Source organism: Silurus meridionalis, chromosome 17 (assembly GCF_014805685.1).
Source record: "Silurus meridionalis isolate SWU-2019-XX chromosome 17, ASM1480568v1, whole genome shotgun sequence".
Taxonomy (NCBI): Eukaryota; Metazoa; Chordata; class Actinopteri; order Siluriformes; family Siluridae; genus Silurus; species Silurus meridionalis.
Window position 1 is genome coordinate 573,101 of NC_060900.1, and position 12,500 is coordinate 585,600.

At 41.9% G+C, this 12,500-nt stretch overlaps 5 protein-coding genes across 8 annotated transcripts in view; 2 read left to right on the forward strand and 3 right to left on the reverse strand.

Moving 5' to 3' along the window:
- Positions 1 to 243, reverse strand: part of hps4 (HPS4 biogenesis of lysosomal organelles complex 3 subunit 2) — a 6,932-nt gene extending 6,689 nt beyond the window's left edge. For 3 of the 4 annotated variants that reach the window (XM_046871911.1, XM_046871910.1, XM_046871908.1), the window contains exon 1: positions 77 to 239. The gene's annotated coding sequence lies outside the window, so the exon portion shown is untranslated. Of the gene's footprint in view, positions 1 to 76 lie in introns of all 4 variants that reach the window. The other variant, XM_046871909.1, reaches the window with a different exon arrangement.
- A 476-nt stretch (positions 244 to 719) lies between these two features.
- On the reverse strand, positions 720 to 2,304 carry LOC124400237 (cytochrome c oxidase subunit 6A, mitochondrial). Its single transcript, XM_046871922.1, has 3 exons — positions 2,152 to 2,304; positions 1,424 to 1,566; positions 720 to 1,029 (listed from the first exon to the last, which is right to left on the reverse strand). Exons 1-3 carry the CDS (start codon positions 2,249 to 2,251, stop codon positions 943 to 945), a joined length of 330 nt encoding a protein of 109 aa, XP_046727878.1. The 5' UTR covers positions 2,252 to 2,304; the 3' UTR covers positions 720 to 942.
- Positions 2,305 to 3,402: 1,098 nt separating this feature from the next.
- Positions 3,403 to 7,364, forward strand: LOC124400234 (hepatic lectin-like). Its single transcript, XM_046871917.1, has 8 exons — positions 3,403 to 3,558; positions 4,432 to 4,526; positions 5,058 to 5,141; positions 5,289 to 5,369; positions 5,742 to 5,786; positions 5,873 to 6,012; positions 6,110 to 6,225; positions 6,843 to 7,364. Exons 2-8 carry the CDS (start codon positions 4,439 to 4,441, stop codon positions 7,009 to 7,011), a joined length of 723 nt encoding a protein of 240 aa, XP_046727873.1. The 5' UTR covers positions 3,403 to 3,558; positions 4,432 to 4,438; the 3' UTR covers positions 7,012 to 7,364.
- A 1,232-nt stretch (positions 7,365 to 8,596) lies between these two features.
- Positions 8,597 to 10,484, forward strand: pla2g1b (phospholipase A2, group IB (pancreas)). Its single transcript, XM_046871921.1, has 4 exons — positions 8,597 to 8,695; positions 9,039 to 9,195; positions 9,378 to 9,505; positions 9,635 to 10,484. Exons 1-4 carry the CDS (start codon positions 8,662 to 8,664, stop codon positions 9,760 to 9,762), a joined length of 447 nt encoding a protein of 148 aa, XP_046727877.1. The 5' UTR covers positions 8,597 to 8,661; the 3' UTR covers positions 9,763 to 10,484.
- Positions 10,485 to 10,619: 135 nt separating this feature from the next.
- prkab1b (protein kinase, AMP-activated, beta 1 non-catalytic subunit, b) overlaps positions 10,620 to 12,500 on the reverse strand; it is a 4,029-nt gene continuing 2,148 nt past the window's right edge. The window contains exons 4-8 of the mRNA XM_046871914.1: positions 12,355 to 12,448; positions 12,159 to 12,273; positions 11,907 to 12,040; positions 11,206 to 11,274; positions 10,620 to 11,016 (exon numbers count right to left, since the gene is read on the reverse strand). Coding sequence (XP_046727870.1) covers positions 10,939 to 11,016; positions 11,206 to 11,274; positions 11,907 to 12,040; positions 12,159 to 12,273; positions 12,355 to 12,448 — 490 coding nt within the window. The 3' untranslated portion in view covers positions 10,620 to 10,938. The remainder of the gene's footprint in view (positions 11,017 to 11,205; positions 11,275 to 11,906; positions 12,041 to 12,158; positions 12,274 to 12,354; positions 12,449 to 12,500) is intronic.

The following is a 12,500-nucleotide window of genomic DNA, read 5'->3' on the forward strand; positions in this document are numbered from 1 at the left end:
GAGATATTTCAGCTTTTAATTTAAAAGTGTAATAATAAAGTTTTCTGGTGTTAAAATCAGCTGATATGAAACTTACGTGTTAATGCTGAATGGTACCAGAGCTTCTCTACCATGTCATTAAAATCCAGAGTTTAGCGTCAGATAAAAACCTTTTCTCCACCAGAACTTCACAGTTCCTTCCCTGTCGCTGTTCGTCACTTTAAACCGAGAAATCTTCCTGATAGTCAGGAATGTTGGTCACAAGAACGTGTCATGTGAGCGCGCGCGTGCATGTGTGCGTGCGCGCGCCCAATCCGCCTCACGCCTCTGCTACACAGCGCGAGAAACCGGGGGCTTCCTGCGCATGCGCACCTTTTCACTATAGAATAATAGTACGCACGCGCGCGCAGCTACTTGCGCCGTACCGGAACGGTGTGTTTATATCATGAGAAACACTTGAGTACGGTACGGATTCAGTAGTTAACTAGTCCAGTACAATAAATACCCGAAACCGCGGTCACCTGTTTTAACGTGCTTCAGGCAGGAAGTGCGTCAGCGCAGTGCAGCTCGTGTTTCCGGTACGGATTGAGTCGAGTAGACACACGCGCCACAGAAATTGTAAATAAGACACACACATGGCAGGGACAAACCCGGAACATTGTTGTGTAAAGTCATAACAACACTGCTGCATTTTATACACAAACTTATACAAACACAAAAAACCACACAGCAGGAGAGCCTTTTCTAAGTGAGATATCTCTAGATTTTATTGAAGTTCACAGACTGGTCCAGGCGTGAGGGACTGTGCTCATGAGAGAGAGAGAGAGAGAGCGAGAGAGAGAGAGAGAGAGAGGTCAAACGTGTGGGTCTGTAAACTGACGTGATGGAGCGTGGTCCAGGAGTTAAGAGAGGGGGGGGAGGAAAGGCCCCTCTGGTCCGGCATGACAGGAAACTGAGAGTCCTTTACTTGTGATCCTCGTATCCATCAGGAAGAGCGTTGAGGTGGGAGTTGTGGAAAAGGGTCTTGTTTCCGTCACCCCATGGGAAACGCTGTGGAGCAAGAACATCAGAAATAAACTCGTTACAGTGGACAAATAACCAGGAGGGAGAGCTAGCACAGCTTTCAATGTAGAACAATACAGAATATGGAGGTGCGAGATCAGTGGTCAAGGCATTGGAAAATCACAGGTTCTAATCCCACCACGACCAAGCTGCCACTGCTGGGCCCTTGAGCAAGGCCCTCAACCGTCCCCTGCTCAGCTCAAGATACAAAGGAACAATAAAAACATTAACATATCAAACCAGCACTACTGCAGAGCTGCTGTGATCTTCTGACCAATCACAGTGCAGAATTCCAGAGCTGGTGTCAGGACCTGGTGGCTTCATGTTCTATTTCTGGAAAACACTCGTGTGTTATACAGACGCTTGTGTTTGAGAAGGTCACCTTGCTGCGGATGCGGAGATGTGTGTAGGGGATGAACTCTGGATGATCGTGGCTGTGGTGCTGAGCCTTAAGAAAAGTGTTCATCATACACACACCGACTCCCGGCAGAGCCACCAGGAAGGTCAGCAGCTTCCAGGTCTTCCCTGGAGAAAACATCACGAGAATATCAGCGTCAATGTGACCCACATCACCTCTCAGAATACTTCCCTTTCTTTATTTACAACAGTTAATCACTTACAAAGCTAATTTGTTATATATAATCTATATATACACACACACACACACACACACACACACACACACACACAGAGAGAGACAGAGAGAGAGAGAGAGAAAAAGATGGGAAAAGTATATGAAGAGTCAATCATTAGAATTTATAGCAATTTTGTCTTTAATTGGTGTAAATTCTAACATGTTTAACCAAAGAAATAAGAGATAACTAAATTAGCTGCGCACGCGCATTTAACAGTCCAACAAACTAGATATAAACTATTTACTAAAAAAGCCACAATAAGACAGATTTTCTCTAAAATGTACAAAAAATAAGCAAATAATTGGTCGCGTGTCGAATTACACATAAAGACCACAGTCAGCTAACATTAGCATTAGCATTAGCTCCAACAAGGTCACTTCCTACAGAGCAGCGCACAGACACGACTTTATTAAATTGGTCACTTATTAAAAGAATAACTTCTTTAGATAAACGAAAAGGTTGTTTATTTATTTACCTCCCTGCTCTCCGTGAGTCGCCGCTGCGGAGAGCTGCCGAGTCTGAGCCCCAGAAACAGAGCGCAGCAGAGTCTGAGAGAAACGTCCAAACGCCGCCATTTTGCTTTTCCACTGACACACCGGAAAACGGAAGTGTTTTAATAAACGCGGTGTGCTTTATCACATGTGCGGAACCTACCCGTTTTTCGACAAGACGCCGTGCCCCTCGCTGTGATTGGCTACATAAGTCCGAGAGCTGCTCATCGATTGGATAAATTCTTACGCAAGCGCAAAGATTGTTGAGTGCTGACCAATGAAAAGCGGGTCTTTTCTAATTGCTTGTGGGAAATACAACAAACAAACAAATAAAAGATTGCTTTTTAATATGTGCCTGATTTATTTGTTGTTGAGAGAAAAAACAGACGTGACTATATTTATTAATATTTCTCTTTAATTAAAGAGACACAGAGCACAGAGAGACAGACAGGATATGGAGACAGGACATAGAGAGACAGGACACAGAGAGAAACAGACAGGACACATAGAGACAGACAGGATAGGGAGGACAGAGAGACAGGACACAGAGAGAAACAGACAGGACACATAGAGACAGACAGGATAGGGAGGACAGAGAGACAGGACAGAGAGAAACAGACAGGACACATAGAGACAGACAGGATAGGGAGGACAGAGAGACAGGACACAGAGAGAGACAGACAGGATAGGGAGGACAGAGGGACAGGACAGAGAGAGACAGACAGGACACATAGAGACAGACAGGATAGGTAGGACAGAGAGACAGGACAGAGAGAGACAGACAGGACACAGAGAGACAGACAGGATAGGGGGACAGAGAGACAGGACACATAGAGACAGACAGGATAAGGAGGACAGAGAGAGACAGACAGGACACAGAGAGACAGACAGGATAGGGAGGACAGAGAGACAGGACACAGAGAGACAGACAGGATAGGGAGGACAGAGAGACAGGACACAGATAGACAGACAGGACACAGAGAGACAGACAGGATAGGGAGGACAGAGAGACAGGACACAGAGAGACAGACAGGACTGTATATCTTGTATTAACCCACTTTGTATGATGGTGAAATATCATTTAAACTCATACACACGTTTCCTTCACCCTCTACTTTTAAGTTTTATTCCTATAAAACCTAAACACAGAACTGAATCCTGGAATAACATGGGTTTTTTTGGACAGAAGATCAGATGATGATCTGAATCACTTGTTTTCTGCATTCTGTGTTGATCTACAGGTTAATAATCAACGTTCCTGATCTCTCCACACTGAAGCTCCATGTTCAGTCCTGGTCCTGACCTTCAGGTCGTAAACACGCTGTGATTTGTGCAGAGCGTCCTCCTGCTGAATACTGAAGGTGAAGAAGCTCAGAGACACTTCTCCCGTGGTGAGCTGGTGACGGTTTCACATTCCCTCACCATTTCTTTCTTTTACAACAACACTGACGACTACAACACTTTTATAATTGATATTATTTTGTTATATTATTATTATTATTATTATTATTATTATTATTATTATTGTTATGTATAAAACTACTTACTCAAACTTACTCAAAAATGATTTCTGTAAATGTACCCCTAAATATTCAAATAGTATATCATAACAACAACAACAACAATAATAATAATAATAATACTTTTTATTATTATCACCATCATCATCATCATCATCATTATTATTATTATTATTATTATTATTATTATTATTATTGTTAATAATGATAATAATATCACTCTGATGAGCTCTGGCTCCTGATTGGTCAGGAGGTGTTGATTAATTCTCTGTAACAGCAGATCTGACAGTAGTGCAGGTCGATATTAAATTAAACATTATTATCGTTCTAAAACGTTAACGTCTCCATAGCAACAGCTCTTTCACAGGGAAGTGTGCAGCTCACGCTCTCTTTAAGGTAAAACACGTTTACGAAAAAAGTTTCCAGTATCAGTGTTTTAACTGTGATGTCTGTGGGACAGAGGAGTTTCCTGATGACGATATTCTGCGTTATTTTTATATTATTACCTTATTATAACTAAAATATAAACAAACGACAAACTTATTTGATGAGCATTACATGTGACTATAAAGGGATAAAAATGTACAACATGCAATCATTAACCACTTCTCTGATGTAAGATTACACACACACACACACACACACACACACACACACACACACTGTTTATTAAGTTGTTATATTAAAATCTGATGTGTGTGTGTGTGTGTGTGTGTGTGTGTGTGTGTGTATTTCTTCTTTCAGTACAGGAATGGAGTCGCAGCAGTACGATCGCTTCACCTCGTCAGAAACAGAAAGCACTGAGAGATATTCTAATGACGCTCCTTTGTTCACACAGAGTGAGTTACAACTTCATTTCCCACCTACACACACGTCTTTCAGGTTTCTTCCATCAGCCAGTTGACAAACCTGCATGTTAGAAGCTTGTGTTTATATAATACTAATATAAGAATTCATCACAACAGAATAATGTGCGTGAAATACTGGTGAACAAAAAGAATAGTTTATAGCTAAGTAACAGTGAGTAGAGTGCTATCAGAGCTAGCTAATGAACTAGCGCAATCGCTGCAGGAATACCAGTTAGCTAACAGCGCAGGAGTGCGTTTACAAAGCTGTTAAGGTTTAGTTTATTTTATTTAGCTAACAATATTTAATGTAACACACTGTTTTTTTTATAACCAGAATCTTAATCAAATCACACAAATGCTAATCTTAATAAAAAAGCACATGTCATGCTAATCTGTTGCTTTATGCTAATCATAGTGAAAGTTAGAACGGTGTTTCTATGCGATTGTTTCAATCAGATCTTTCTTTAGAGTGACAGAAATTAGCCAGTTGTGTTTTATTATTTCTTTAATAATCTGTTTCAGACCGACAGACCCGGCGTTTTTACTTGATGTTCGGCTTCCTGACGCTCTTCGTGCTCCTGCTGACGCTCTCAGTGGGAATCAGAAGTACATCACAAAACTAATGAGCTAAAAGTTTTCAGACGAGTTGAAAAAAATCTCATGAAATGCTTTAATCACTTTTGTCTCAGGGATTTGTTACTGTAAAAATGAAGCTGTTGAATGATTTTTGATTGATATTCATATCTGTAAAAGTCTCTCAGGTGAACCAGCAGGTGTCGGACATTTTGTTCTCGCTGCAGACGGTCAACACTGAGATCAAATCTGCTCAGACAGGTGAAAAAGATCATCACGTCCCACTGTTACGTTCTACTGTTATTCCCCAATTTTCTGCATCTCATACAGCGTCAGGGTGGTGACATCACACACTATCTGCCCTCTTCTGCATTCATCAGCTCACCGATGCTCACGATTGGCTGGTGTTGCTGTGATTGATAGAGGGATGGAGAGTTAGCCCCTCCCTTTCTCAGAGCATGTCCATTTTATGTGTTCCAACGAAAAACACTATTAGCTTTACATAGCTAATGCTAACTATTTAAACATAAAGATAGATTTCATATATTACACATAAAACCTTAACAGAAAATGAAACTTTGCTGAACTTTTGATAGCATGCGAGTGTTTTCCTCACCATCTTCTCTTTTGCAGGTCATGATCCATTTCATGCTCCTTCAGTCCTGATACCGGAGAGAGGTGAGTCGGTGGAAGTCAGTCATGTGGTTACTCGTTCTCTTCGTCTGTCTTATCACCTCAGAGGTTTGAATAATCATCTTGTGCAGGTTCCTGTGAGAGCGACTGGGTCTTTTACAAAAATAAGTGCTATTACATGTCTACTAAGAGGCTCAACTGGCACAATGCAGAGAAGGACTGCATCCAGCAAAAAGGTCATCTACTGGTGGTGAACAACCGTGAGGAGATGGTAACGTCCTAAACACTAACTTCTAACTGAAGAGAAAATACAGGATGATAATAATAATAATAAAATAATAGGATTATCTCTTTCTATATTTTTTCAGGAGTACATCTCTCAGCTGACTTTACAAAGTTTTGCTTATTGGATAGGTCTGATTGAAAGAGAGGGAGAAGGAACCTGGAGCTGGGTCGATGGAACCGACTATAAGTCCACTGAGCAGTAAGTCCTCAAACGTAACATCAAATACCGGAACTACGAGTTGGTATCAAAAAGTTTGGAGATTCGTTCTGCATGATCACCTAAAAAATAGACCCCGTACACAGTAATATAGCGCCCCCAGTGTTCTTCTAAAACGTGTCCTGGAAGTCTTCTTTTTCACTGGATCTCCGCAGCGGTGTCAAAACCCCGAGCTGGATCTTCATCTTCAGGAAGAGGGTGAAGTTTATAAAAAATTTGGAGAGTAGTGTGTATGGAAGTGAGATTGTTGGATTGTTCTCTGACGATCATCACACACGAATTAACAAACAGTTTTACTATTTTGTGGGGGTTGAGCTCGTTAAAGGTCTTCCTGATCTCTCGTCGTCTTCCAGTGATGTTCTTCCGCTCTTGAAGCGCACGTGCCGCTCAAAACACCTTGAACTACTTGTCGTCATTTCGTCGTATGTCAAACGTCTCTGTGGCAGATTTGCCAGTTTCACCCAGAATTTCACGTTTGCTCTTTGTTGATGAAATCACAGACGTCTGAATGCACATGCTCAGAACATCACCAGTTACACCATTCATCTCCAAACATTTTGATACCACCTCATATTACTTTAAATCCTGACTGTGTGTAGATTCTGGGATGAAGGACAACCAGATGATTGGGATGTGCCTGTGAACGGAGAAGACTGCGGCCAAGTTCATGCAAAAAACCCAAATTCTCCTATTCTACTGACGCACCGGCTGTGGAACGATGCTGACTGTACTTTAGCTTTTAAATATATATGTGAGCGACCTGCATAGTACACACACACACTCAGACACACACTCAGACACACACTCAGACACACACACACACACACACACACACACACACACACACACTTATTGATACTTTATTGGAATGTCCTGCTATAATATAATATATAACTCTATAATATAATAAATAATTCTGGAGATAAACATGTCTCATCTCACACTTTCCACGTGAGGACGTCTAACATTCTGTGATCAAAGTGAACCTGAAAGATCTGCTCTGGTTTACAATTAAGAAATGATCTTCACATCCACTGCAGTTTTTTCTGAAGAAGTTGCTGCTATTTTACACTCGTTTGTGAATCTTTTTAATGCTGAAAAATAAAACCCTTAAACCAGGAGAAAAAGTCTGGTGGTGCTTCAGTGTCAAATCAGTAAATGATCTTTCGTTTGTTTCAGTGAAGTTGATGTTCACAGCTTTGTTTGAAGACGTGTGTGAGCTTCAGCGAGATGCATGAATCGTGCAGGCGCTCGAGTTTAAACGCTCAGATCTGAGCACTGGAGTGTGTCACTGCACTGCAACTGTTCTTCACTGTTATCTATTGTTTAGTGTTTTACTGTAACAGAAACTGTATAGAGTTACTTCACACTGCGTCCCCACAATATTCCTCACACGGTTGCTAACACTGTTCCTCACACTACTTTACACTCATCCTCATACTATTTTACACACTGTTTCACACACTGTTCTTCAGACAGTTCCTCACACAGTTCCTCACACTGTTTCACACACTGCTCTTCACACAGCTCCTCACACAGTTCTCTTCTAACACTGTTTCACACACTGTTCTTCACACAGTTCCTTACACAGTTTCTCACACTGTTTCACACACTGTTCTTCAGACAGTTCCTCACACAGTTCCTTACACTGTTCTTCACACAGTTCCTTACACAGTTCCCCACACTGTTTCACACACTGTTCTTCACACAGTTCCTCACACAGTTCTCTTCTAACACTGTTTCTCACACTGTTCTTCACAAAGTTTCTTACACAGTTCCCCACACTGTTCCTCACACTGTTCTTCACAAAGTTTCTCACACAGTTCCTCACACTGTTCCTCACACTGTTCTTCACACAGTTCCTCACACTGTTATTCTGTTATTACGTTATTCTGGCTGTTATTTCTAGAGTGTGAGGTTGTTTATATGAGGTTCTTTTATATTCAGATTTAATCATATTTGGTTTTATATCAAATAAATAAATAGGAAGAAAATGTGACCTGATGTGAATCATCTACAACAAAATACAAATAAGTACAATTTCTCTGGTGTTTTTTTCTTTTTGGGTGAAAAAGCTTTAATTAAAATAAAAGCACTATCTTATAACTTGTTATTATATTATAAAGTTATTTATTCCAAGAATTCTCATCTGTAAGTAACAATGTAAATAGAAAAAGTCAGAATTATGGTTTAGATTCAGTAATTTGTTAAAGAAAAAGTAATAAAAGTAGATAAGAAGGACGTGTACCACACACACTGCATGCAGGTGATATTAAAAGCCAGTCCTTGGGCCAGGATTACATTTTTTCCCCATATCAGCATTTTCTGTTGTTTCATCTGGACTTTTCTCACTCCTCCTCCTCATCCCTCGCTTTTTTCAAAGCTTTCCATCAGAATTTTTCTCACTCGTTCTGAATCATGCATCTTTTCTGGATTGTGCTGTGGACCACCGGTGAGTCTCCGGACCCTTTCTCTTTATTACAGACTTATTACACCAGAGCACTGCTGAATCCTGGATCCTGATTGGTCCGACGGCGGTGATTAATTCTCTGTAACAGCTGCTCTGGCAGTGATACAGGGTTATATTGTCCCCTCACATTGATACGTTATCGTTTCCGTAGCAACCGCTCGTTCTATGGAAGGTAAGGAGATGTTTATGTAATGTGTATGGAAGGAATCTTCAGTGTCAGCACTTTTTAACGCTCAGGGGAAAAGCTGTGATTTGTTTGGACATTTCCAGGACAGAAGTTACGTGATGTTACATGGGTGTGATGTGTATTTGTTCCTCTCTGCAGTGAGCGTGGCGTGTGCTGAGACTCCACCTCGAGCTCTGTGGCAGTTCGGAAACATGATCACTTGCATGCAGCCGGGTGTAAATCCATTAATTTACAACAATTATGGATGTTACTGTGGGTTTTCTGGATCTGGCTCGCCCATAGACCAAATTGATCAGTATGTATTGAACCCCCACATCGTTACTATAGTAACCATGGTTAATTCCTTGCCTGAGCTAGCTACCTTCTACCTGTAGGCCTCTAAACTCCTCTCACATGGCTGTTTCTGATTATTCTGCTATTGTATCAGTTAGCTACATGGCCAGTCCGCTCGTGTTCTTTTCGTGTTGATGTTTTTAGGTGTTGTATGGTGCATGATAAGTGCTATGAGACAGCTAGGAAACTTCCAGAATGTCCGAGTATAGTCGACCTGCCATATGTCAAAGTGTACAAATACAACTGCTCTGATAAAATCATCACCTGCTCAGGTAAGCAGCTCTATCTCTCTCTCTCTCACACACACACACACACACACACACACACACACACACACACAATTACTATTTTCACAATGTGTGTGTGTGTGTGTGTGTGTGTGTGTGTGTGTGTGTTCAAAGCCTCCAATGATAAATGCCAGGCTGCAGTGTGTGACTGTGACCGAGTCGCCGCAAACTGCTTCGCTCAGCATCATCATGCATACAACCCTGACAACAAAACCCCCCCGGCAGGAGCGTGCAAGAACTGAGAGACGCCCAACCCAGGGACTAAACACCACACTGACGCCGTCTCCAACAACTCAACACCACATCGTCTCCATCAACTCAACACCACACCGTCTCCAACAACTAAACACCACATCGTCTCCAACAACTTAACACCACATCGTCTCCAACAACTAAACACCACATCGTCTCCAACAACTAAACACCACATCGTCTCCATCAACTAAACACCACATCGTCTCCAACAACTTAACACCACATCGTCTCCAACAACTTAACACCACATCGTCTCCATCAACTAAACACCACATCGTCTCCAACAACTAAACACCACATCGTCTCCATCAACTCAACACCACACCGTCTCCAACAACTAAACACCACATCGTCTCCAACAACTTAACACCACATCGTCTCCAACAACTAAACACCACATCGTCTCCAACAACTAAACACCACATCGTCTCCATTAACTAAACACCACATCGTCTCCAACAACTAAACACCACATCGTCTCCAACAACTTAACACCACATCGTCTCCATCAACTAAACACCACATCGTCTCCAACAACTAAACACCACATCGTCTCCAACAACTAAACACCACACCGTCTCCATCAACTAAACACCACACCACATTGTCTCCACCAACTCAACACCACACCTCTTCTGTCTCCAAGTAAACACAATAACTGTTTTATTAAACACTGTGTAGAATGTAGAATAAAGCACCAACTCTGAAAGCTGTGTTCATTTGTGTGAATGAAAAGTGGTTTGGGACACGCCCTCTCTCGTGGTGTTTATGCGGCCAATATAGTGGATATATATCTGGTTTGGGACATGCCCACAGTGGGTGTGTCTTGTTGAAATAAATACCATTTTTCCCCCCAACAATTTCTTTATTTACTAAACAGGACATATCAGTCGTTCAGTACAAAATTTCACTGTTCGCTAACGAACATTTCATAAAATATTTCAAGAAAACAAATTTCAGAAAGAAATAAATCAGTGCTGGAAAAATCTTCAAATATAAACATCCACACAAAATGCTAATCAGGCTAACCCAGGAATGTAGCATTTATAGCAAACACAGTATGGTTTTGTGTCTGAACTTTGGCATTATAGCGCTGAGGTTCTTTCTTGTGTGCGCGTGTGTGTATAGTGTTGATGACGTGTGAAATGTGAGTGTGATGAAGCTCAAATGGGTTTGTACAGCAGCGTAGTGACATATTTCTTCTTGTAGCGATGCGTTGCGCTGAGCACCATCACGCCATCCTGTGGAAACACACAGTTAGCTTCAAATCTTAAAACTGTTTATAGCTAACCTTACATTCTAACCGCTAATCAGCCGACTCATGCTAATCTGCATGTTTGGCAATATTTTTGTTCGCTAATGTATTTTATTTATTGATATTAGCGTGCTAGTCCGTAAAAACAGTGTTAATATGATTAGCATTAGCATACCTTAATAGAGAGAGCGTACAGGTGATTGAGCATCACATGATTGGGTTCAGGAAGTAGAGCAGGATCACACTACACACACACACACACACACACACACACACACACACACAATACAAATGGTTAAAACTGTGTTTCTGGGAGGTTCTGTAACATGGAGGCTCTGCTGCATGGTGTTTGGACACAGGTGTTTGGGCTGTGAGGTGTTTGGGCAGTGTGGTGTTTGGACAGTGAGGTGTTTTGGCAGTGTGGTGTTTGGACAGTGTGGTGTTCAGACAGAGGTTTTTGTGCTGTGAGGTGTTTGGACAGTGTGGTGTTTGGATGGTAAGGTGTTTGGAAAGTGTGGTGTTTGGACAGAGGTGTTTGGGTTGTGTTGTGTTTGGGCAGTGTGGTGTATGGACAGAGGTGTTTGGGCAGTGATGTGTTTGGATAGTGAGGTCTTTGGGCAGGGTGGTGTTTGGACAGTGATGTGTTTGGATAGTGAGGTGTTTGGGCAGCGTGGTGTTTGGACAGTGAGGTGTTTGGGTGGTGAGGTGTTTGGATGGTAGGGTGTTTGGACAGTGTGGTATTTGGACAGAGGTGTTTGGGCCATGTGGTGTTTGGACAGTGTGGTGTTCAGACAGAGGTTTTTGTGCTGCAAGGTTTTTGGGCAGTGTGGTGTTTGGACAGTGTGGTGTTTGGATGGTAAGGTGTTTGTTACTGACCGAGACACCTGTGTCTTTATTAAGCAGAACCTGCAGGAGGTGAGGAGGCAGGATGGGGGGAGAACGAAGTCGCTCCTCTGCTGTAACTGAGTATGAGTCCTGATGGTACGGTCCAGGAGGAGATCCGGAGATGTCTGAACAACACACACACACACACACACACACACACACACACACACACACACACATGCACACAGAGTCACAGGCATATCAGAATATTATACTGAATTGTGGGCAGGTAGAGGGACGTACCTGACACATCTGTGCAGATCTCAGAGTCGTTCTTCAGGGTTTCGAAAACCTCGAAGTCCGACTTGCGAATCAGAACTACATTGTTGACGATGCCGGATTTAGTTGTGATGACGGGCTGATAAGAAAAATACAATTATATATATACTGTATATGTAGTTAAATGTTTTTCTCCTGGTATTTTGTGAAATGTATTTACCTTCGTAGGATCTAAAGTCCAGTGTCCATCTACATAATACTTATACTGATGTTCTCCTTCAGGAAGATCCACAATTCCTGTGAAATTATTGTGACTGTGCGAGATAAATAGAGAGAGAGAGAGAGAGAGAGAGAGAGAGAGAGAGA

Bases quoted from the DNA above. Each gene is read 5' to 3' on its own strand.
- LOC124400237 (XM_046871922.1), bottom strand. From the start codon at position 2,251: ATGGCGGCGTTTGGACGTTTCTCTCAGACTCTGCTGCGCTCTGTTTCT. The intron at 1,567-2,151 runs GTAAATAAATAA...TGTTTTCTCCAG, and splicing joins GACTCACGGAGAGCAGGGAG to GGAAGACCTGGAAGCTGCTG. The intron at 1,030-1,423 runs GTGACCTTCTCA...CTTGCTCCACAG, and splicing joins ATCTCCGCATCCGCAGCAAG to CGTTTCCCATGGGGTGACGG.
- LOC124400234 (XM_046871917.1), top strand. From the start codon at position 4,439: ATGGAGTCGCAGCAGTACGATCGCTTCACCTCGTCAGAAACAGAAAGC. The intron at 5,142-5,288 runs GTACATCACAAA...TATCTGTAAAAG, and splicing joins GCTCTCAGTGGGAATCAGAA to TCTCTCAGGTGAACCAGCAG. The intron at 6,226-6,842 runs GTAAGTCCTCAA...GACTGTGTGTAG, and splicing joins GACTATAAGTCCACTGAGCA to ATTCTGGGATGAAGGACAAC.
- pla2g1b (XM_046871921.1), top strand. From the start codon at position 8,662: ATGCATCTTTTCTGGATTGTGCTGTGGACCACCG. The intron at 8,696-9,038 runs GTGAGTCTCCGG...TCCTCTCTGCAG, and splicing joins GATTGTGCTGTGGACCACCG to TGAGCGTGGCGTGTGCTGAG. The intron at 9,196-9,377 runs GTATGTATTGAA...TGATGTTTTTAG, and splicing joins CCCATAGACCAAATTGATCA to GTGTTGTATGGTGCATGATA.